At 41.5% G+C, this 25,016-nt stretch overlaps 1 protein-coding gene across 1 annotated transcript in view; it reads left to right on the top strand.

Annotated features, from left to right (window-relative positions):
- The first annotated feature begins 1,605 nt into the window (after positions 1–1,605).
- VAPB (VAMP associated protein B and C) overlaps positions 1,606–25,016 on the top strand; it is a 79,663-nt gene continuing 56,252 nt past the window's right edge. The window contains exon 1 of the mRNA XM_060772046.2: positions 1,606–2,189. Coding sequence (XP_060628029.1) covers positions 2,132–2,189 — 58 coding nt within the window. The 5' untranslated portion in view covers positions 1,606–2,131. The remainder of the gene's footprint in view (positions 2,190–25,016) is intronic.

Here is a 25,016-nt window from a genome sequence, read left to right on the forward strand (position 1 = left end):
TCTCTACTCTTTACTATTTTATCGAGACTGGACATTGCTCTCCTCCCAAGAAGTAAGCGTCTTCTGATTTCCTGGCCACAGTCTGCATCTGCAGTAATCTCTGCACCTAGAAATACAAAGTCTGTCACGGCCTCCACATTTTCTCCCTCTATTTTCCAGTTGTCAATCATTCTTGTTGCCATAATCTTGGTTTTTTTGACGTTTAGCTGCAACCCAGTTTTTGCGCTTTCTTCTTTCACCTTGATTAGAAGGCTCCTCAGCTCCTCCTTGCTTTTGGCCATCAGAGTGGTGTCATCTGCATATCTGAGGTTGTTAATGTTTCTTCCAGCAATTTTTACCCCAGCTTTGCATTCATCCAGCCCCGCACATCGCATGATGTGTTCTGCATACAAGTTAAAAAGGTTGGGTGAGAGTATGCAGCCTTGCCGTACGCCTTTCCCAATCTTGAACCAGTCTGTTGTTCCGTGGTCAGTTCTTACTGTTGCGACTTGGTCCTTGTACAGATTCCTCAGGAGAGAGACAAGGTGGCTTGGGATGCCCATCCCACCAAGAACTTGCCACAATTTATTATGATCCACACAGTCAAAGGCTTTAGAAGAGTCAATGAAGCAGAAATAGATGTTTTTCTGAAACTCCCTGCCTTTCTCCATTATCCAGCATATATTGGCAACCTGGTCTCTCGTTCCTCTGCCTTTTCTAAACCCAGCTTGCACATCTGGTAACTCTCGCTCCATGTATTGCTGGAGTCTTCCTTGCAGGATCTTGAGCATTACCTTACTGGCATGAGAAGTAAGGGCCACTGTACGGAAGTTGGAGCAGTCTTTCGCATTTCCCTTTTTTGGTATGGGGATATAAGTTGATTTTTTCCAGTCTGATGGCCATTCTTGTGTTTTCCATATTTGCTGGCAAATGGCATGCATCACCTTGAAAGCATCATCTTTTAAGATTTTAAACAGTTCAGCTGGGATCCCGTCGTCTCCTGCTGCCTTGTTGTTAGCAATGCTTCTTAAGGCCCATTCAACCTCACTCCTCAGGATGTCTGGTTCTAATTCATTCACCACACTGTCAAAACTATCCTCGATATTATTATCCTTCCTATACAGATCTTCTGTATAATCTCGCCACCTTCTCTTGATCTCTTCAGCTTCTGTTAGGTCCCTGCCATCTTTGTTTCATTACATTTTTATTTATATAGATTATTATTATTATTATATTTTAGGTTAGCCCAGGCATGGGCACACTTGGGCCTTCCCTCCAGGTGTTTTGGACTTCAACTCCCACAATTCCTAGCCGGAATTGTGGGAATTGAAGTCCAAAATACCTAGAGGGCCCAAGTGTGCCTATGCCTGGTTATCACATCTTTAAATCACTTTTGTGATGGTTTGCTGGAGTCTCTCTATGGGGAGAAAGGCGGGTGAAAAATAAGGGCAATGAATAATTAAATAGATCCAATCAACGCGGCTTCTTCCTCCTCCTCCTGTCTTCCTGGGCAGCCTCCTTGGGGAGAAAAGGGAGGAGGTGGAGGTGGGCTTGGCTGCTTCTCCTCCTTCTCCTCCTCCTTCTCCGGAGACGTCAGCTTGCAGCTCCCCTTCGCCCCGCCTCTTTTTCCTCCTCCCTTCCTTCTCTCCTTGCTGCAGCGTCCTCCCTCCCTCCCATCCTCCTCTCCTCCTTTCCCTCCTTCCTTCCTTCCTTCTTTCCTTCCTGGGCCGGGCAACGCAGGACAGCAGCGCCTTTCCCTCTTTCCCTGGGAGCGCGCCCGGCTCAGCCTCTTTCTCTCTCCTTCCCTGCCCAAAAGAGAGAGAGTGAGAAAGAGAAGAGAAGAAGGAAAAGTCTCTCTCTTTTTCCTCCTTCCTTCCCCCCAAAAAAGAAGGGGGAAAGGGCGTCTTTCCTGCACAAAAAGGAGGGCGAAAACGCGCGCCCCTTTTGCATGCGCGCCTGTGTTCTGCTTCTCTCTCTGCGCGCGCAAAGGGGATTTACTCTTGCTTTTTTCCTATATATTATACATATATAATTAATAAAGACAGCTCTGCATATAGAGATCTTTTTTTTGGTTCCCGAGGAAGAGGAGGAGCAAAAGCAACAGCAGGAGGAAGGAACAGCAACAGCAGGAAAGGGGAGGAGGAGAAGAAACATGGCGAAAACCGAGCAGGTCCTGAGCCTGGAGCCGCAGCATGAGCTCAAATTCAAAGGTAACTTGGAGAGGGGCTGCTTCCTTCCTAACCTGAGCTGCTTCCTCGCCTTTTCCTCCTCCTTTTGGGCTTCTCCTTCGGCCGGGGGACAGCCTGGCTCCCCCTCTTGCCCCTTCCCTTGCTTCTCCCTCCCTTAAACCGAAAGATATCTGTCTAGATCGGCCAGGATATAATCCGATGCGCCGGGGTGGAGGCAGGAGAGGCAGCGGCGCGCTTTGCTGCGGTGCCAAAAAGGGCTCAGCTCCAGCGGCAGCCATTTTCCGGGGGCTCGCCCTCCTCCTCCTCCCCTCCCTCCTCCTAAAATGTCCTTAGTGGAAAAAGCACGGGGGGGACCTGAGCTACCTTTCCCTCCCTCCTTTCCCTCCTTTCCCAGCCCTCTTTCCTCTCCCTCTCTGCTTAAAGCCGCTGCGCAATCTCTCCTTCCTTTGGGTTGGTGCGGTGGCCAGGAGGGCGAGGATGGCACACAGCAGAAGCCTCCTTCTAGAGAACCAAAGCCTTGGGCCTCATCTCCACTGCCATACCACCATACCATACATTATATGGACTCTTGTGAATCTATACTCTCCATATAATGCAGTGTTTCTCAACCTGGGGGTCGGGACCCCTGGGAGAGGGTCGCAAGGGGGTGTCAGAGGGGTCGCCAAAGACCATCAGGAAACACAGTATTTTCTGTTTGTCATGGGGGTTCCCTATGGGAAGTTTGGCCCAATTCTATCATTGGTGGGGTTCAGAATTCTCTTTGGCTGTAGGTGAACTATAAATCCCAGCAAGTACAATTACCAAATGTCAAGTTATTTTCTCCAAACTCTACCAGTGTTCACATATGGGCATATTGAGTATTCATGCCAAATTTGGGCCTGATCCCATCATTGTTTGAGTCTACAGTGCTCTCTGGATGTAGCTGAACTATAACTCCAAAACTCAAGGACAATGCCCACCAAATCCTTCCAGTGTTTTCGGTTGGTTATGGGAGTTCAGTATATCAAGTTTAGTTCAATTCTATCATTGGTGGGGTTCGGAATTCTCTTTGATTGTAGGTGAACTATAAATCCCAGCAACTACAACTCCCAAATGTCACAGTCTTATTTTCCCCAAACTCCACCAGTGTCCACATTTGGGCATATTGAGTATTCGTGCCAAATTTGGTCCTGATCCATCATTGTTTGAGTCTACAGTGCTCTCTGGATGTAGGTGAACTACAACTCCCAAATGCAAGGTCAATGTTCACCAAACCCTTCCAGTATTTTCTGTTGGTCATGGGAGTTCAGTGTGTCAAGTTTGGTTCAATTCCATCGTTGATGGAGTTCAGAATGCTCTTTGATTGTAGGTGAACTATAAATCCCAGCAACTACATCTCCCATATGACAACATCAATCCCCCTTCCAATCCCACCAGTATTTAAATATGGGTGTAACGGGTATTTGTGCTCAATTTGGTTCAATGAATGGAAATACATCCCGCATATCAGATATTTACATGACGATTCATGACAGTAGCAAAATTACAGTTATGAAGTAGCTACGAAAATAATGTTATGGTTGAGGGTCACCACAACATGAGGAACTGTATTAAGGGGTTGTGACATTAGGATGGTTGAGAAACACTGCATTATATGGTCTCCTGTGAGTTTGTACTCTCCATATAATGCATCATAAACTTTGGAAAGGACCATAAGGGCCTTCCAGTCCAATCCCCCTTTCCTCTGAATCAAGGAGGTACTGTCTCTCCTTTGGGTTTGCACCTTCATCCTTCTCTTCAGTGTCTCTCCTTTGGATTTGCACCTTCATTCTTCTTTGGTGGGGAGGCAAAATCCTTCCTGGAAAAGCTCCCTTTCAGACGAAGCCTGGTTCTTTCTCCATCCCTTGTGTTTCTTGGTCTTAGTTTGTGGGCAGTCCTTTGAGGATTGAGGTGCCCAGGATCCCTTACGGTTGCAGGGTGGGTGGGTTGGGTTGCATAGGAATCTGCTGCGCTTGTGTGATGTTAGATACTATGAAGAAGCAGCCTCAGGGAAATCTTAAGGGCCTAAAATGCGTGATTATTTCCTTCATATTAAGGGGAAAACAATCAATGGACCCCAACCAAGCTATGTATTGCACAAACCATGTTTTGGTGGAGACGTGCTGCCAGGTCCATGTTATACAAGGAAAGAAGCCACCCACCCATGTTGCAATGACAATGTTTCCTGACAACTCTGTTCTCTCCCGTTGGTTGAGATAACAGGTCCAACCTCAGTTATGCTTATTTAGAAGTAAGCCCCAATATCTCCACTAAGGGTGTTTTCTACTCAAGTTTGCTAAAGGCTGCTGAAAGCATTTTGTTTGGTGCTCATTTAGGTATCTGATGGATATGGTGTCACATTATTAGACTTTCTATTTTGGCGTGGATTCTCCAAACGGAAATGGGTTAAATCCATTGGCCACTTTTTTTTCCATGTCAGGAGCGACTTGAGAAAGTTCAAGTCACTCCTGGTGTGAGAGAATTGGCCATTTGTTAGGACATTGCCCAGGGGACACCTGGATGTGTTACCATCCTTGGGAGGCTTCTCTTATGTTCTCACATGGAGAGCTGGAGCTGACAGACGAGAGCTCACCCTGTCTTGCAGATTCGAACCGTTGACATTCAAGTCAGAGAAGCACTATTTGGGGGACGGGGAAGAGTTGGTGTATTTCCATTTTTATTCTTCCAGGTTCATATTTTAACGATCCCATAATCTAGTTTTTTTATTTAAGGTAAAAAGGTAAATGAATATTTCCTTCATATTAAGGGGAAAACATATGACATTAAGTCTAGTTGAGTCCGACTCTGGGGGCGTGGAGGGTGATGCTCATCTCCATTGCTAAGCCAAAGAGTCAGCATTGTCCATAGACACCTCCAAGGTCATGTGGCCGGCATGACTGCGTGGCACACAGTTACCTTCCCGCAGAAGTGGTACTTAGTCATCTACTCACATTTGCATGTATTCAAACTGCTAGGTTGGCAGAAGCTGAGCCTAAAAGCGGGAGCTCACCCTGCTCCCCGGATTCAAACCACCAAACTTTCAGTCAGGAAGGTCAGTGGTTTAACCCACTGCATCACCAGGGCAGTAAATTTATTATTTACTGTATTGATATACCGCCTTTCTCAACCCTGGGGGGACTCAAGGCGGTTTACAACTTTCTAATGGCAAAAATTCAATGCCATCATACAGTACTCAAAGAAATCATAATAACTAATTACTACGAACTTAAAATAATTAAAACCATTAAACATAAGACATACATAAAATGTAAACATTCAGACAAAGCATAAAATAATTTTAGTATAAACATTGTTTATTGTTTGGAAATGGCATGTTCAATAAAAGTCATGTTTAGGAATTCTCTCATGTCCCCGCATGGGAAGCTGGAGCTGACAGGCGGGAGCTCACCCCGCTCCCTGGATTTGAACCGTCAACCTTTCGGTCAGCAGTCTTACTGGCACAAGGGTTAAACCCATTACACCATTTGCCAGAGTAGACCCACTTTATTGGGGGATTTAAAGAAATTCCGATGTAACAAGTCCTCATTGAGTTTCATGGATGAGTTGGAGTCAGGCCTAAGAAATCCCACAATATCCAGTGAAGTTTTCTCTTAGATAAGCCCGAATCTCAGCTGCCCTTTTGATTTTTGATGCTCCAAGCAGGAAAACAAAGCAGGCTTAATAGGAAGGAGATCCCATGGCACTTTTGTCTGGCAAGTTTTCAACCATGTTCCAGTTATTCCCTACTGCAGCTTGACAGTTATCCAGCAACCATCAGACATTGCATACATAGATTGTACTGTGGCCTGGAACATGTGGGACAGGTTTTTGCTGGTGATGCAACAGATTATGGGACCTTTGGCCCAGTGTGCAAAGTATACTGCTGGTTTTAAAAGAGAGAAAGAGAGCTTTAAAAAACAAAAACAAAACAGCATTGCTTAGACCAGAGAGGCCTGTATCTAGTCCAGTCCAAAATCCTTTACCTACCGTGGCCAACCATGTGTCTTTGGATAGACCACAAATAGGAGTAGCATTCCTTATATCTTTCAGAATTTAGTACTGAGAGGTACTTCCTCTGGTACTTTTTTTTCCATGTCAGAGGCAACTTGAGAAACTGCAAGTCGTTTCTGGTGTGAGAGAATTAGCCATCTGCAAGGACTTTGCTCAGTGGACGCCTGGATGTTTGATGTTTTACCATCCTTGTGGGAGGCTTCTCTCATGTCCCTGCATAGGGAGCAGGAGCTGACAGAGGGAGCTCAACCCGCTCTCCCCTGATTCGAACCGCTGACCTATTGGTCAGCAGTCCTGACAAGGGTTTAGCCCTTGATAGACAAGGGTTTAACCCAGGGCTCCTCAAACTACTTAAACAGAGGGCTATCTCACAGTCCCTCAAACTGTTGGAGGGCCGGATTATAATTTGAAAACAAACATGAATGAATTCCTATGCACACTGCACATATCTTATTTGTAGTGCAAAAACACTTAAAAACAATACAATAATTAAAATGAAGAACAATTTTAACAAATATAAACTTATTAGTATTTCAGTGGGAAGTGTGGGCTTGCTTTTGGCTGATGAGATAGGATTGTTGTTGTGTCCTTTCAAGTTGTTTCAGACTTAGATTGACCCTGAGCGAGGGCTGGGTAAATGACCTTGGAGGGCCGTATCCAGCCCCCGGGCCTTAGTTTGAGGACCCCTGGTTTAACCCATTGTGCCACTGGAGGCTCCTCCTCTGGTACTAGAAGTCATAAATAGCCATGGGGAGATAGACTGTAAATTGCTATGAATTGTTCTAACCAAGTGGTTCTCAATCTGTGGGTCCCCAGATGTTTTGGCCTTCAACTCCCAGAAATCCTAACAGCTGGTAAACTGGGGGTTGTTGTAGGTTTTTTCGGGCTATATGGCCATGTTCTAGAGCAGTGGTTCTCAACTTGGGGTCCCCAGATGTTCTTGGCTTTCAGCTCCCAGAAATCCTAACAGCTGATACATTGGCTGGGATTTCTGAGAGTTGTAGGACCCCAGGTTGAGAATCACTGTTCTAGAGGCATTCCCTCCTGACGTTTCGCCTGCATCTATGGCAAGCATCCTCAGAGGTAGTGACAGCTGGTAAACTGGCTGGAAATTCTGAGAGCTGTAGGCCCAAAACACCTGGGAACCCAAAGGCTGAGAACCACTGTTCTAACCCCCTTTTGGCCAAGTTGGTAGCCATCAGCACATCTTTGAAGAATTCTACTGTGAATAATCACTTATTTTTAGGTGACCTGCATCTCCCACCGTTTAGCTTTATTGGATGGCCCTGCTTTCTAGTATTAGAAAGGAGGAGGGAAAATTCCTATCTTCATTCTCCACCCCCCTGATCTTTCTTCCTTGTCTTGTTTTCTCACTATGGCTCCAAAATACATATTATTATATGTATATATATCCTATGTTGAGTCATCTTTGAGCAGGATACTACTACTCATCATAATAATAGGCAAAGCACAGCCCTCTACGTCAGTGGTTCTCAACTTGTGGGTCCCCAGATGTTTTGGCCTTCAACTCCCAGAAATCCTAACAGCTGGTAAACTGGCTGGGATTTCTGGTAGTTGTAGGCCCAAAACACCTGTGGACTCACAGGTGAGAACCTTTTTGGCCAAGTTGGTGGCCATCAGCACATCTTTGAAGAATTCTACTGTGAAGAATCACTTCTTTTTAGGTGTCCCACATCTCCTACCATTCAGCTTTATTGGATGACCCTGCTTTCTAGTATTAAAAAGGAGGAAGGAAAATTCCTACCTTGGTTCTCTACCCCACCTTCATACCTAATCTTTCTTCCTTGCCTTGTTTTCTCTCCATTGCTCCAAAATACATATTATTATTATATATTTATATCCTGTGTTGAGTCATCTTTGAGCAGGATACTACTACTACTACTACTACTAATAATAATAATAATAATAATAATAATAATAATAGGCAAAGCACAGCCCTCTAGGTCAGTGTATCTCAACCTGTGGGTCCCCAGATGTTTTGGCCTTCAACTCCCAGAAATCCTAAAACTCCCAGAAAACATAATAGCGGGTAAACGGACTGGGATTTCTGGGAGTTGTAGGCCAAAACATTTTGTGACCCACAAGTTGAGAACTACTGCTCTAGATATAACTAGACTGCACCTTCCAGCATTCGTCTCTATTCACTAATATGACCATAGAGACGAATGCTGGGAGGTGCAGTCTAGTTATATCTCTTTCTCTATTCACTAACATGACTGGAGCCCCCAGTGGCGCAGTGAGTTAAGCCCCTGTGCTGGCAGAACTGAAGACTGACAGGTCGCAGGTTCGAATCCGGGGAGAGGCGGATGAGCTCCCTCTATCAGCTCCAGCTCCTCATACGGGGACATGAGAGAAGCCTCCCACAAGGATGATAAAAACATCAAATCATCCGGGCATCCCCTGGGCAACGTCCTTGCAGACGGCCAATTCTCTCACACCAGAAGCAACTTGCAGTTTCTCAAGTCGCTCCTGACATGACAAAAAAACAACAACAAAACCTAACATGATTAGATCTGAGCGGTAATGACAGTCCAATAGCATTTGAAGGACTACACCAGGTATGGGCAAACTTCGGCCCTTCAGGTTTTTTGGACTTCAGCTCCAATAACTCCTAACAGCCTGTAGGCTGGGTTGTTGTAGGGTTTTTTCGGGCTATATGACCATGTTCTAGAGCAGTGGTTCTCAACCTGGGGTCCCCAGGTGTTTTTGACCTTCAACTCCCAGAGATTTTAACAGCTGTTAAACTGGCTGGGATTTCTGGGAGTTGTAGGCCAAAAACATCTGGGGACCCCAGGTTGAGAACCACTGTTCTAGAGGCATTCTCTCCTGGCGTTTTGCCCACATCTATGGCAAGCATCCTCAGAAGTAGTGAGGTCTCACTACTTCTGAGGATGCTTGCCATAGATGCAGGTGAAAGGTCAGGAGAGAATGCCTCTAGAACATGGCCATATAGCCCGAAAAAAACCTACAACAATTCAGTGATTCCAGCCATGAAAGCCTTCGACAATAGCCTGTAGGTTGTTAGGAATAGTGGGAGTTGAAGTCCAAAAGACCTGGAGGGCTAAAGTTTGTCCATGCTTGGGCTACACTGTGCCCATCTTTGCTTTAGAGCATTTTCCCAGTCCATTTGGATATCTCAGTAACCCTCTACTGCACTCTTTCATTTTGGCTGCCCTTCCTCTTTATGTGTTCTGGCAAAACCTGCTATTTTTAGACTGGAGTCTAAAGAGGGAGTTGCCTTGAACACATTCAGTGATTTTTTTGTGTGTATTAGGCTTATACTTGAGTAATCAAGTGTTGAGAAAGTGATAGAATTGTGCTGGACAGGGCTTCTGGTAATGTCACGTTGTCATAGTCGGCAGCAGCATCCCACCTATTTATTTACAATGGGTTGATCAGAAATATTCAGATTGCAGTGATGTTGCAGATATTGTGCTAGCAAACTTTGGTTTCAATGCTAATGCTGCATGCTTATTTGGGAGACAAATGAATTTAACATCTTATATTTTTGAGCAAAATGTGGATAAGATTATGCTGGAAGGCATGCACATATATACCCACATTTGATGGTTAGAAATAGATTTAAGAGTAGGAAAAGGTTCCAAATGGGCTCATTTATATGAGTCTGAACTAGAACCTTCTTCATCCATGGCCCCAGTGTATATGTGGGAGAGCTCTCAGTGTAACGTGAGATTATAAATAAATGTCACAAATTGAAATTGGATATATTGTCCATACATGACTCATCAGTCAGTCAATTGAAGTAAACAAGGTTTGCTCACAAGGGACCCTCGAACCCATTTGCGGATCCAGACACACCCAGCCTATCTTGGTCAGGGCTCGGTTTTCATGACAGTAAGTACACCTGAGAGTGCTGCTTTCTCTACCCTAAATTGCCATCAAGGCCTAGTGAAACCGAGAGAAGTCACTGGATGAGTTCTGGCCCTTTCTTCTATCCATTTTTCTGCCTGACCTTGACCGCAGAAATGCAATTTCCTAGGATATGAAATATTAATGTACTGGTTTTTCTGTGCTGCCATTGCTAATGCTTATTTGTGCCCATTCATGTAGCCACTTGGCCTGTTTGCTGAAACTGCCCTTCCGCTGTAACACAAGATCATGATGGATTTATTCATTTATATCCCCCCTTTCTCCTGATAATGGGACTCAATCAATAGCATTTACCATGTGAAGTACCAAGGTTTAAGCTAAAGAGAGAGTTGTTTGAAAATTTACTGATAACAACACAGTGTTTCTTTAAACCAGTGTTTCTCAACCTGGGGGTTGGGATCCCTGGGGTGGGGTCACCAAAGACCGTCAGAAAACACAGTACTTTCTGTTGGTCATGGGGGTTCTGCGTGGGTAGTTTGGCCCAATTCTATTGGGGTTCAAGGGGATCTTTGATTGTAGGTGAACTATACATCCCAGCAACTACAACTCCCAAATGTCAAGTCTATTTCCCACAAACTTCACTAGTGTTCACATCTGGGCATATTGAGTATTTGCGCCAAATTTAGTCCTGATCCATCATTGTTTAAGTCCACAGTGCTCTCTGGATGTAGGTGAACTACAACTCCAAAACTCAAGTTCAATGCCCACCAAAGCCTTCCAGTATTTTCTGTTGGTCTTGGGAGTCCTGTGTGCCAAGTTTGGTTCAATTCCACCATTGGTGGAATTTAGAATTTTCTTTGACTGTACATTGAGTTCTGTATTCAAACAGCTGTATTTTATGGAAGCTTTATCTTCTGCAGTAAGCTGCTCTAGAATAGGCCCATTAATTTGCATTTAAGCAAATTAGAGAAGATTTCCTTTATAGATACAGATGTGTGCTATATAGAAGAGTTCATATTTAACTGAATAACTGTTACACCTTTACATACAATGGAAATTTTACAATTTTTTCAAATTATTTTGTTTAAGATTAGAAGATGTTGGATGACATAAACACTAGATAAGCAAATATGGTTCCATAATATGTCAGATGTTTCCTTCATTTCATATAATATCATTTAGCTAGGGTTAAAAGAAGAAAGAAGCAAAAAGTGTCCAGTTCAGCTTCTGACCATGATCTTCCGAAGAGATCCACGAACATAACAGTTCCAAAGTAGCATTAATAATATAGTACAGGTTGAGTATCCCTTAACCAAAATGCTTGGCAGAAAGAGAGTTTTGAATTGTACCTGTCCCCCTATGTCCAAGAGATATCTTGGACATGGGACTCAAGTATAAACGGTAAATTCATTTATGTTTCTTATATATCAGTGGTTGTCAACCTTCCTAATGTCTCGACCCCTTAATACAGTTCCTCATGTTGTGGTGACCTCCAACCATAAAATTATTTTCGTAACTGTAATTTTGCTACTGTTACGAATCGTAATATAAATATCTGATATGCAGGATGTATTTTCATTCACTGGGCCAAATTTGGCATAAATACTCGATATGCCCAAATTTGAATACTGGGGGGGGGGGGCGGTTGGGGGGGGGTTGGTTTTGTCATTTGGGAGTTGTAGTTGCTGGGATTTATAGAATGTAAGCATTCCTTGGGTGTTTGGTGTTTGGGGAGGATATTGGAAGGAGTTAGGCTACATGTCCATGGCGTTCACTATAACCTGCAATGTCAGTTGAGGGAGTGCCTTTGGAGGCTTCTCAACACTTGGAACTATAGCCTGTTTGTGGAGGCCAGAGGCTATCTATGTAAGTGGACACCTCCACCACATACACACATTTTCACTTTTATTATGTGTAGAGATATTTATACCTTGCCCTTCTCACCCAGAAGGGGACTCAGAGCAGCTCACAAGTAGGCAATAATACAATCAAAGAACTCTGGATGGCCATCCAGCCTTTTTTTTTCAAAAACCTCCAGAGAAGATGACTCCACCACACTCAAGGGCTCTCAGCCTGAGATTTTTGCAAGCTCTTGCCATCCTTTCATGCTTTGTTCTGCTTTCAGAATAGCAGAGGCTGTGTTCTGCGCTGTGAGGCATTACTTAAGTGATAATGAGGTTATGACCGAATTTGTGCATTTGTATCTGTTTTGTATGCAGGGAGTGAAGGTGTTGCAAAACCAATAACACCGCTAGCATTCACTTGACATCCTAGTTTGTTTACTTTGGAGATTGTAGTTATTGAAAGAGGACAACCTCAGGCAAGGTTGAAGGCTTTTGACTTTTTTTCCAGGCAAGCAGTTATGTCAATTGTATCTGGATGTATTTCACAGATTGTTCCATAAGGAAGTATCATATCCTAATATTGAACTTTCCAATTTCTGTATATAGGTGTGTTTTACTGATCCCCACATGCTTTAGCAGACCTGCATAAGAAAAAATAAATAAATGAGAGATTTGTTGTAAACTGAGTTAAAAGTGAGTGGGAAAGCTTCCTCTATTTGATTTCAGCATGTCAAGAAGCTTGTGAAATAACAGGGGGAAATCTCAGTTTTAAAAAGGGTCAGCTTCACCTGCATGTGCCCAAAGCTTGCTTAAGGCATGTGCATAGTATCCTGTGACAGTGGATGCTTTTTTGGGGGGTTGGCTTTCTTCCAGACTGTCCATTTACTACAGACCAGCTTGCAACTATTGGTAAGTGAGGGCAGACTATTTAAAGAATTAATGGGCTCTTGACTCATTGTCATCATCCTATAAATGTTTGCAAAGTTGGTATGACCCAAGATGGGTCAGGACAGGTACACATGTTGTTAGGCGGCAGGTATTCACTAGTGTGAATAAAGTGGCGTGGAATTGTGATTATGCAAGTGAACTTTCAATTTATGTTTATGTTTTCTACTTTCTGGGTTGTCAGCCATCCAAATGTTTAACATGTAGTGTTACAGTGAATGCAAGATTTGCAAGGTCAGAATTATTGAAGTTATTGATTTGCAAATAAGATGATGACGATGGTAATGACATTTGCACACCTTCCCTATTTCTTTGGTGTTTATCTGGAATTCTTAATATGGTTGGGACAAGAGATGAATTATCTCAACTTCTATACACTGTCATGAGCTTAGAGTTGTATTATACTGTATTTTTGGCATAACTTGGCCTGTTTCAAGACCTCTTAGGATTGCAAAAGACCTATTACTGGTAAAGATGAAAAATTGTTAGCAGAGCTGCTGGCATTCACAGCATTGTCATGGTGAGTGCCTTGTTTGTATGTTTTGTGAATGCGAAACCTCCAGGAACCATAATGATCAGACCTTGCAAATTCAGGCTGTTGCTTTGTTTCCTAAGTCAGTTCATTTGTGTTGTGGTCTACTTGGTTTGCCATTTTCAGTGAGTCATATTGCTTATAAGGCAATATAGCAGTGGTTCTCAACCTGTGGGTCCCTAGATGTTTTGGCCTTCAACTCCCAGAAATCTGTAACAGCTGCTAAACTGGCTGGGATTTCTGGGATTTGTAGGCCAAAACACCTGGGGACCCACAGGTTGAGAACCACTGCATTATAGTGTTTTGAGTGTTGGATTCAGACATTGGGGCACCGGGGCTAGATTCCCCATTTGGCCATAGAAACCCATTGGGTGACCTTGTTCATGTGACATTGGAGGAAGGTAAAGGCAAACCCTCTTTGAATAAATTTTGCCAAGTAAACCCCATGACAGTCACACAAGAATAATACGTCTTGTGATGTGTCCAAAATATGATAGCCTTAGTTTAGTCATTTTGGCTTTAGTGAGAGTTCAGACTTTTTTGGCACTGTAGGAGCTACTCTTCATAAACTTCCATTACACCCCTTGTAACTTGGGATTACTTGTAAGTCAAATGCATCTCAGATCTTGTCTTTGCATAATGTTATGCAGAACATGAAAGAATGAAACATAACATGGGTAGGGAACCTCTATGCTTAGGATATTAGCTCCCACTTTCCCTTATCATTGGTCATGCTGGCTGTGCATTCCAGGAAATAATAATAAATAATAATAAAACTTTATTTATATACCATTCTATCTCCCCTAGGTGTGCAGAAGTTATTGATACTGTGTATATGTTTAACTGTTAGAATATGTTTGTGTTGGTAACAGTAGCTGAAGCTAGAGCTAACTGGTTGTATCCACAGTGGCGTTGCCAAGGAGACCAGGCAAGAGAGTGAGAAGTGGGCGGAGCCTAGCAAGAGAATGTTATCTGCGTCTTTGAAAAGAAGCAGTTCAGTTGGGAGTTAGGAGTTCGGAGTTAGCAGATGAGAGAGGAGAGTGGAGAGTGAAGAAGCAGTGTGTGTGAATAGCCAGAGGTTTCTTCAATCTAGGAAGGCTGAAGGGGGAAACCTAATTAGTTTCATTAGTCAGAGAGGACTAAGGGAAGTTTGTTTAGATCACTAGTTAGGAAAGAACTAGAGATCTAGGATTTGATCAAGAAAGGATCAAATAGGAAGGCTATTCACCTCAGGAAACATTGTTTATTAAAGTGCTTCACCACAGTAAAAGTCAATCACAAGTTGTGTCATCGAGAAGAGTGGACTGTATTGCAAACCAAGTTACATTCCAAGTTCTATAAGTTATTCCAAGTTATTTAACAGCCTGCAACCATACGCTTTGTACAAAATAAACTTATTAACTTTGAAGACCGTGTCATCTCCATTAATCTGCGTCTGGGGAACCAGTTCTCATCGGCAATACCTCACGTTGGTGGCAGTTACCTTAATTACATCCATATTCATCCACACCTGTATAATTGGTGGCAGAATTTAAGAACAGACAGTACAATTGGTGACAGAGGGTGGGTTCTTTAAAGTTAAAAACCCTATACCCTGTCTGTTGTTGGAATTGCAGCACCTTCGCAATTGGCACAATTGTACAACTGGTGCGTGCAGACTTCGGAACTCAGAGTGGTTTCCACATATGCAAAATAATACAAAAACATACAATATAAAAAAACATAGGCGTAAACTGTTAACACAACATATACATTAAAATCAATTTAAAATCAGTTAGCAAGGTAAGCTGCCGGGGCAAAGATTTCGATAAGAAGCCTGAACTATTTGGAACGGGCTGGGCCAAGGAGAAGGGGAAAAATGGTGCTGGCTGAATGCTACAGTGCAAGAATCGGTCTCAACATCTGAAAACATCTGAAAGATCAAAGCTTCCCACCTTTAGCAGTGTCAAGTTCCCTAGGCCTCCTGAAAATAAAAAACATAAGTATTACTAGTGGAAGCTCTTCCAATACAGGAAGTCCCTAAGTTACAATAGTTTTAATAATAATTTAAATGTTTATTTTAATTGTATGTTTTTAAGGCATCGAATAGTTGCCTATGTGTAATGCCGCCTTGAGTCTCCCTTGGGGTTGAGAAGGGTGGGGTATAAATATGGTAAATAAATAAATAAAATACAAACAATATAGGTTCTTTAGGTTTGTTCATAAGTTGAATTTGTATGTAAATTGGAACACGTCCATTTCTAAGAATAACTCTCTATGTGTGTGTGTGTGTAAGCTTTGGATAGCATAAGGAAGAGTTAACACCCCTGTGGTGTTTGTTTTGCTGTCTGTGCCCCTGTTCAGAAGATTTGAACTCATTTTCTCTCCCTGTGATAATTGGATTTTGAAAAAAAAATGTTTTGAAAACAAGGATTAGTGATAAAGCTTCAGTGGAGTCACTTTTTCCCCTTGATAACCCTTTCAGGAGTGAATTCCCCTTCCGGGGAGTAGATTTCTCTCATTTCGTGTTGTCTCACCCCCATTTTTAAATATGAGTCGTTTGTAAGTCAGATGTTTTTAACTTGGGGACTGCGTGTATATTATTTAATTATGGAGAGTTGATTTCCATATTGGAAATTGCCACATCTTAATTAGATAAATGTATTTATGGAAATCCTGAGCCCCTTGCCAAAGAAAGCAATATCTTGTAAGCTCTCTGTAAACATAGTAAATTATAAAAAATAAGATTGATTGGAAATTGCATGTGAGATGGAAGGTGCAGAAAGCGGAAATACAGTTGCATTTTCTAATTGTGGCCTTTTCTGGTTTTACCATACTGCAACTGCTAACACAAAAGTCACAGTGTAGTCTTACTGCACAGTTTTTTAATGGTAAGAGAAGATTCAGAACAATCAGGTACCATGGGAAAACAATGGTGTCTGGACTACCTCATCAATTGCCATGTTTGTGGCAAGGTGGTTGCACAATAAAAAGCCTTGTTTCAAAACAAGTGAATCTATCTGTGTATTGAAGGCTTTCATGGCCTCTAGAACATGGCCATATAGCCCGAAAAAACCTACAACAACCCAGAATCTATCTGTGTTTGTGTGTTCCTTTGCTTGTCAATACATGGTGTCTACATGAATTTCATAGGATTTTATTAGGCAAGGAATACTCAGAGGTGGGTTTGCCAATTCCTTATTCTCAGATACACCACTATTTATTGGCAGTCTCCTATCCAACCTCTTACCAGAATTGGCCCTGCTTAGTTTCCAAGATCACATAGGACAGTGATGGGAAACCTTTTGAGCTTGGGGTGTCAAAATTTGCCAAAAACCAGAGCATAACTTGGGTGGGGTTTCAACTTCGAGAGAGAAAAAAAATAATTTGCAATATTTATAGTTTAAATAAGAAAAATGTATATTCCAGGCTGAGTTATGGAGTGAACAATGCTCAAACGTGCAGATGTTAAATTTGTAGAGCCTTTTACAAATTTAAGGATGGAATTAGATTGGCTCTTATAAGGTGTATTTCTCTGTGTCTGCGTGTCATCAAAAATAGCCATGCGTGTGAGTGCTGACACGCGTGTCATAGGTTTACCATCATGGACATAGGATATGATGCTTCTTCAACTTTTTATGATCCTGCCAAAATGAGATTGATCGTAGGTTTGAAAAGAAGGCTGGATTAAGTTACTGCGTTTACTTATTTCGTATTAAATTACCTTATTTTTCTTTCTTCCTTTCCAACGGGAGAGTGAAACCAGAGTAAGATGAGAGTGGGCTGTGCAAACTGTGGGGATGGAGGGAGAATAAATTGAAAACCAGAGAGGGCTTGAATCTTGTTTGATTGCTAATTCATATGCTACAGCTATGACAGTAGCACTTCATCTTCTTCCTGTGTTGGTAGACAAAACATTGGAAATGGTATGGAGAGGCAGCAAGCATAGATCTCTTGTAACACTATTTTTAGCCCATTTTCTTTCCTGCATCTAAATCAGTTCAATGCGTTTTTCCAAACAGACATGGTTTACATGAGCCCATCTTTATTTTCACTGTATATTTCTTCACTCTTGTCTTATGATTCGGTTTGTATAGTTCAGTATCCAAAGACACAAAATCATACGTCTAGGCTAGGAATTTTAGTCCCACCAAACAGCCTGTTTTTGTTTTGGGTTTGTTTTCTTCCCAAATGGAGGGTGATGCTTCAGAAGTGCCTTGGGGCTTAGCAGTCCTGCCTCCTAGCTATCACTTATCACTGAGAGGAGAATTGAGCCCACAAGTTATGTCTAAAAGTGGCTACTGTTTTGCAGGGAAGGTGAGATTGACCCTCTCTGCCGCCATGCGGTTAAAGTCCATCAATTTCATAAAACTGACATGAATGTCAGCTTTTCTGGTTGCAGTGGGATCAGTCAGAGACTTGAGTGTTGGCAGTTTTTTAACAGGAGAATCGTTTAATCATAGCCTGGTCTGTCAAAATTGCTAACACTGAAGATGATTTGGAAAAGTGCTGTATTTGGTCCTGAGGACAAATGAGTTTTACTCTTCCTACTCTGTTGTTTTTATACCTTTGGGAAAATCAAACAGATAACTTCCTTTTGGATTGTGTCAGACAGCATATTTTGGGCTTAATTGAAGATGTTGGCTCAGAGATGTTAGAAATCTAGCATCTACATAATGTCTACATAACGTTCCTCCACATCCATGACAATTTGGTTCTGGAACCCCCACAAATGCCAAAAAAAAAGTGAATGATGATATCCCATATTATTAGTGGCAGCATTTATGTGAGTGTTCAGTGTATCCACATTCATGTTGCTGCCATCTTACAATGGGAAGTTAGACTTGGCCATGGTAGTTCAAGCTCTGGTTACATCCTGAATAGACTACTGCAACATACTCTACGTGGGGTTGCCTTTGAAGACTGTTCAGAAGTTCCAATTGGTCCAACGGGCAGCAGCCAGACTGCTCACTGGAGCAGGGTACAGGGAACACATGATTTTCTTGTTATGCCAGTTCCACTGGTTGCCAGTCTGCTTCCAAGCACAATTCAAAGTGTTGTCTTTAGCCTATAAAGCCCTAAATCAGTGGTTCTCAACCTGAGGTCCTCAGATGTTTTTGGCCTACAACTCCCAGAAATCCTAGCCAGTTTACCAGCTCTTAGGATTTCTGGGAGTTGAAGGCCAAAAACATCTGGGGACCCCAGGTTGAGAACCACTGCGGGTCTAAACGGTTCCGGCCCAGCTTACCTGTCCGAATGTATCTTCCTCTATGAACCATCTTGGAGGTTAAGATTATCCGGAGAGGCCCTGCTCTCGATCCCACCTCCCTTGCAGATGTGACTGGTGGGGATGAGATTCAGGGCCTTCTCGGTGGTGGCTCCTCAGCTATGGAACTCCCTCCCCAGTGAAATTAGATCAGTGCCCTCCCTCCTGGCCTTCAGAAAAAAAGTAAAAACTTGGTATGAGACTAGTAAGCAATACAAGGAATGATCAGGGATTATGTGCAATTGATATTTGACATTTGGAACGGCCATGGACCATGATTTCTGGATTATGTCATTTTAAGATTTATATTAATATATTTTTAACTCCAGGTTTCAATTGTCTAAATGTTTTTACGTTTCTATGATATAATTGATAGTTATATGTTATGGTTGCTCTATATTAGGTTTTATATATATGTGAGGCATTAAATTTTGCCATAAATATGAGTCTCCTCCCCCCCCCCCCTCTGGGTGAGAAAAGCGGTATACAAGTAAAGTAAATAAAATAAAATAATAATAAATACAGTAGTCAGTGGAAAATCGTGGATCTTGAACCCACTGATCCAGGGGGCGAAACTGTATTATTTGGGGGGGGGGGGATTAGGGTTAGGGTTAGCATATAATTCACACATGCAATCTGAAATGAAACAGTTTAGAGAAGGCTGTGTCACTTTGATTCTTGAAACACACTGTCCTTCAGCCTAGTGAATATAAGCTGGCGCAGCATTTATTTAAAGAAGATAACAGAATTATCAGGAACATTTACTGAATGTCAGAACTCATTATTGTAGCAATATTTCCATAACAATCATACCACTTATTTGGCAATTTGCTCTTTATACCATTGTTGATGCACATAGTGATTTGCAGGGAATCAAAGTGCCTTGCCTCAAGAGCCAGAAATCAATACGTTCGCATAAGGCAGTTTTCAGAAGAAAGGGAAGGAAATGGAGGCAGGGATAGACAGATTATAATATTTATATATCAGGAGAACCAGTGTGGTGTAGTGGTTTGAGCATTGGACTATGAAGGCCTGAGTTCAAATCCCTACTCACACATGGAAACTCACTGGGTGACTTTGGGAAAACGTCTCGTTCATTAGAAGGCAAAGGCTATCCAGCTCTGAGTAAATGTTGCCAAGAAAACCCCATAATAGGTCCAGATTAGGGTTTCCATAAACTGGAAATGATGTGAAGGCCCGTAACAACTACAAAAGTATTGGGATGTGTCAGAGGCACTATGGTGGGGATGGAGGTGTATTTACATTTTTATTCTTCTAGATTCATATTTTAACGATCCCATAATCTAATTTCTTTTATTGTTGGAAAATGGCATGTTCAATAAAAGATAGTCATGTTAGGAATTTCATCTTGGTGGTATCTTTCTGCAGTTAATATGATATAGAGCAATGGTTCCAAATATTGGTCCTCCAAAGGTATTTTGGATTTCACTTCCCAGAAGCTCCAGCCAACTTTTACAGTGGTCTGATAGACGCAAGATTGAGAACCAAGGTGATAGATACCTTTTTAGGGAAAATCGTAGAAAGGTATTCTCAAGCATGAAAAAGATTTTGGGCAGTAAACTAGACAGAAAATATAACCAAAACTGCCAATACCATTTTGACTACAGAGAAACATGTTGTTTCCAACATGTTAGTATGCTAGAAAGCAATGTCTAATAAGACCCCCATTTACAGTAGTGTTTTATTATAATAGATGAACCTCTCTTTTCTGAGATATCTGAATATTTACTCATGTCCAGTATATAAATTAAGGGAAAAGTGAGGTGTTCACTAGGCTTTCAGTTGCTCAAAATTCCAAGAGTCTCAAATTCTAAGATTGTGGTGGGAAAACATGAATCTGTGATACGGGTTATAATTTTATTACTTGCCATCAAGTTGACTGACTTAAGTTGAGTATGGCTCCATTTGCACTACCATATAATGCAATTTAATTGCATTGAACTGCACTACATAAGTCTGCACCAACCATATAATGCAGTTTCAGACTGCATTATATGTCAGTGTAGATGGGGCCTGTGGGCGAGAGACCTCCAAGACACCTTTTAGTAGCCTTTATCCAAAATATGTGAGACCAGAAGGGTTTGGAGGTTTTGGGAATTTGTATTGCATATAGATACATAATGAGAGTCTAAATATGAAATTCAATTGTGTCATATATACCTTATACACATAACCTGAATGTATTTTCATACAATATTTTTAGATAATTTTACTGCATGAAACAAAGTTTGGGCTCCTTGAAACATCAGAGAGATAATGTGTCACTATCTTAGTGTATTTTGGGTTTCAGAATTCCTGCTAGGGGATGTTCCACCTGTACTAACAGCCTGCTAAGATCTTGCAAACCTCTGACTTCGGTTTTCTTGCTGAAGTATGTCCACTTGTAATGATGTCTCACATTTCATAATCCTGTTGTACACCTTGAACATCTTGGGACTTTCACCTCTGAACTTAAAAGAGCAGGTAACCTCCTTTTGGCTAGAGTCCAGTTATATCTATTAGACACAGCGCTACTTATTCTTGACTTTTGTTCTTCGCTGGTAGTTGGTTCAGTGACTTCTGACAGGGAAATCCTAAATATATTTTTAAGCAGTTAAAAATATATATTTAGATATTTGTCAACATGTAAAAAGAGTTGCAGGGCAGACAGGGGTGCAAGTATAAGTACCTAAAAGTTGCATGTTATATTACAAGTGTAATCATTATTTGTGCTTGAAACTTCTTGTGCTTGCTCAGGAAGCATAATAATAATAATAATAATAATAATAATAATAATACACAAAAAGGCAAACATTCAATGCCTTGATAAGTGCAAACATATCAAAACAATACAGAATAGTGCAACAATAACGGCAGTAAACTTAAAATCAAAGAGTTAAACATTGAGATAAAAACAAAATACCAGTAATCCAATAAGATAATAAACTAAAACATGACTAAACATTAAAATATATATCCTAAAAAGCAGTTGCAGTACATTACATTAAAAATGACTAGCACAGTTGTTCATTTAAGATGTGTCATAGCAGCCATGTGGTACAAATTAGTTAGCCAGCATTCCAATGGATCAAAGCTTGTCCTAGTCCTCATCCTCTTCTTACACTAAAGTTCATAAGTACATTTTTAGACGTTTCTTAAAGGAGAGGAGTGTAGGGACCATTTTTATTTCTTTGGAGAGGGAATTCCAGAGATGGGGAGTGATCATGGAGAAGGTTCCCTCTCTCGTTCCCACCAGCTATGCTTGGGACGGGGGTGGGACCAAGAGCAGGGCCTCCTCTGTTGATTATTACAGTGCACGAGATGGTCTATATAGGGAGATGTGATTAGACAGAGTCCCTCTGAGGAGGTAGGGTGGCATATAAATAAAGTTTTATTTATGTATTTAGTTATTAGTATTAGTCTTTCGAGGCTGTGTGTCTGGATTTCATGTATTCAATGTGTTGTTCTGGAGTCAGAAACTCTGAAAAGGGGAAAGGTGAAAAGGACAGTGTGATGGCTTTAGCAGTCAGATGAAAGTACAAAGGTGCCTTGTTCCTGAAAAGCTTTGGGAATAATTATTTTCTTTTTTCTTTTCCTCTTTTTTGCTATTTACATCTGAAAATTTCATAAATAACTATTTGTTGTGTTATTTGTTAATTCATCTGTCTACATTTCATTTTAATTAGCTGATTACTGATGAGCCACCAGATATTTAAGTCATCCAATTATATTGGTTCAGCCTGTGTTTAATTTGCTGCACTGCTTAATGATAAAATTCAGGTGGTATGCCGCTGCAGAGTCTGAGCTTCCAGTTGTAGAAACAGCCAATCTTCATAGAGCAGTAGTTTTCAACCTGTGGGTCCCCAGGTGTTTTGGCCTACAACTCCAAGAAATCCCAGCCAGTTTACCATCACTTAGGATTTCTGGGAGTTGAAGGCCAAAACATATGGGGACCGACAGGTTGAGAACCACAGTTATAGAGCAACTCGCTTGCTTTTTCATGTAATTTCCAAACATAGAATCATAGAGTTGGAAGAGACCACAAGGACCATTCAATCTATCCCCATTCTGCCATGCAGGAACCCACAATGCAAGCACCCCTGATAGATGGCCATCCAGCTTCTGCTTCAAAACTCCAGAGAAGTCAGAGTTCTTCCTAATAATCAAGTGGGATCTCTTTTCCTGCAGTTTGAACCCATTGCTCCATGTCTTAGTCTCCAGAGCAGCCGAAAACAAGTTTGTTCCTCACCTGAGTGTGGCTTCCTTTTGGATATTTAAACATGGGTATCATGTCCCTTCTCAACCTTCTCTTCTCCAAGCTAAACATGCACAGCTCCATAAGCCGATCCTCATAGGGCTTTATTATTTTGGTTATTCTTGTCTAGACATATGCCAGATTTCGTGAAATTGTGGTGCCTAGAACTGGACACATTCTTGTGAGGTCTGACCAAAACAGAATAGAGTAGGACTATTTCTTTCCTTGATCTAGACCAGTAGGCTGTTAGGAATTGTGGGAGTTGAAGTTCAAAAGGCATGGACCGAAGTTTGCCCATGCCTGATCTAGACACTATGAATGCAGCCTAGTAACAGAACTGCTGGTCATGATCAGTGAAATCTTAGACAGTTTCAGTCCAGACTGTCTGAAAGACAATATCGACTCACATGAACCCACCAGAGTTTAAAGATCTGCTGCCCTAGAGACTAGGACGTGGAGCAATGGCTTCAAACTACAAGAAAGGAGATTCCATCTGAACATTAGGAAGAACTTCCTGACTGTGAGATCCACTCAGCAGTGGAACTCTCTGCCCCGTAGTGTGATGGAGGCTCCTTCTTTGGAAGCTTTTAAACAGAGGCTGGATGGCCATCTATCGGGGGTGCTTTGAATACAATTTTCCTTCTTCTTGGCAGGGGGTTGGACTGGATGGCCCATGAGGTCTCTTCCAACTCTATGATTCTATGAAAGGGTGTGGTGAGACTAGTCCTGAATAAAAAGACTTTGTAAAAAGGAGCTTCTTTGTCAGAGGCTTTGTTCACAGAGTTATGCCTGTGATAGACTTTGGGTTGATAGCTTAAGTCAAGAAAAAAAATCATCATGCTTCCAAGAAGTAGGGATGTAGTATTAACTACTAATTTTTCACCCAATAACACACTTGTAGACAAACAAAACAGCTTGAGAGAAGTATTTTTAGAAATGTGCACAAAAGTAAAGGGAATGTGCTGGCAAACTGTGTCCACCAGTAATGGTGTTTTTTCTTGTGTAATCTTGATGGCTCTTATAACTCATTATTATGTAAATGCATTAACTGCAGAATCATTTTTACATTACTGGCCTTTATAAATAGCTAATGCCGTCTTTCATAAATCGAACTGTGGAAAGCAAAGTGTTCTCACCAAATATATGGAGTATAATTTTTGCATGTTTGATGTATGTACTTATTGTCAATCTAGCACTTCAGTCTCAGCATGAATTTATGTTGCTTGCCATAGATTAGGAAAAAAGCATTTTTAAGGAGCTTTATGCAGTTCGTTCTGTCTTGAAAGTTAGCACTGTGCTGGAGGGCCATGTCTAACCCCTTGTGTTTTACTAATGGAAATGCAAAATATGTTCTGACTTGCAATTTAACTTTTATATGAGTCTTAACAGCCATTCAAGGTGATAATGTATTCTTGGGGGCTGTTTTATATGTCATACATTTCTACATCATGCTGTTCTATTTCCAATTCTTCTATCTCTACATGAAACCTTTTATATTGAGGGGGATCCTATCTGCTTACTCACTTCTTGTCATGCAAATTTGATCTCTCTCTTTGGCAGACATTGGTATCATCACAGAATAGTAATATGGTCGTGTTTAGGGTGTGTTTTTAGACTGTTAAGTAAATCTGAGTTCTTGTATCTTGGTTGTTTAGATAGTAAGGATATTTTTGTTCATGTAAACATTTTGCCAAAAAATGACATTAGATAACGCAGAGCTTTCCAAGGATTTCACGTTGGTGACACTTTTTAGACATGCATAATTTCACTTCACAACCATTCAGTTTAACTAGCAAAGTGGAGGTATTTATTTATTTATCGTGTCAGGTGCAAACCAAGCAGTTGTATTACATTAAAAACAAACAGACAGACAGACAGACAGACAGACAGACAGACAAAACACAACGTTTGCAAGCTTGGTAGTTGATTAAATGTCCTTTGACCAATAGCTGGCCACTTGGAGTGCCTCTAATGTTACTATAAGAAGGTCCTCCATTGTGCATGTAGCAGGGCTCAGGTTGCATTGCAGCAGGTGGTCTGTAATCTGCTCTTCTCCACACTCGCATGTCGTGGATTCCACTTTGTAGCCCCAACTGGAGGTTAAACCAACCTTTTATAAAAGATATGGACACATAAAATGTAATAA

Source organism: Anolis sagrei, chromosome 4 (genome assembly GCF_037176765.1).
Source record: "Anolis sagrei isolate rAnoSag1 chromosome 4, rAnoSag1.mat, whole genome shotgun sequence".
In the NCBI taxonomy this organism is placed as follows: domain Eukaryota; kingdom Metazoa; phylum Chordata; class Lepidosauria; order Squamata; family Dactyloidae; genus Anolis; species Anolis sagrei.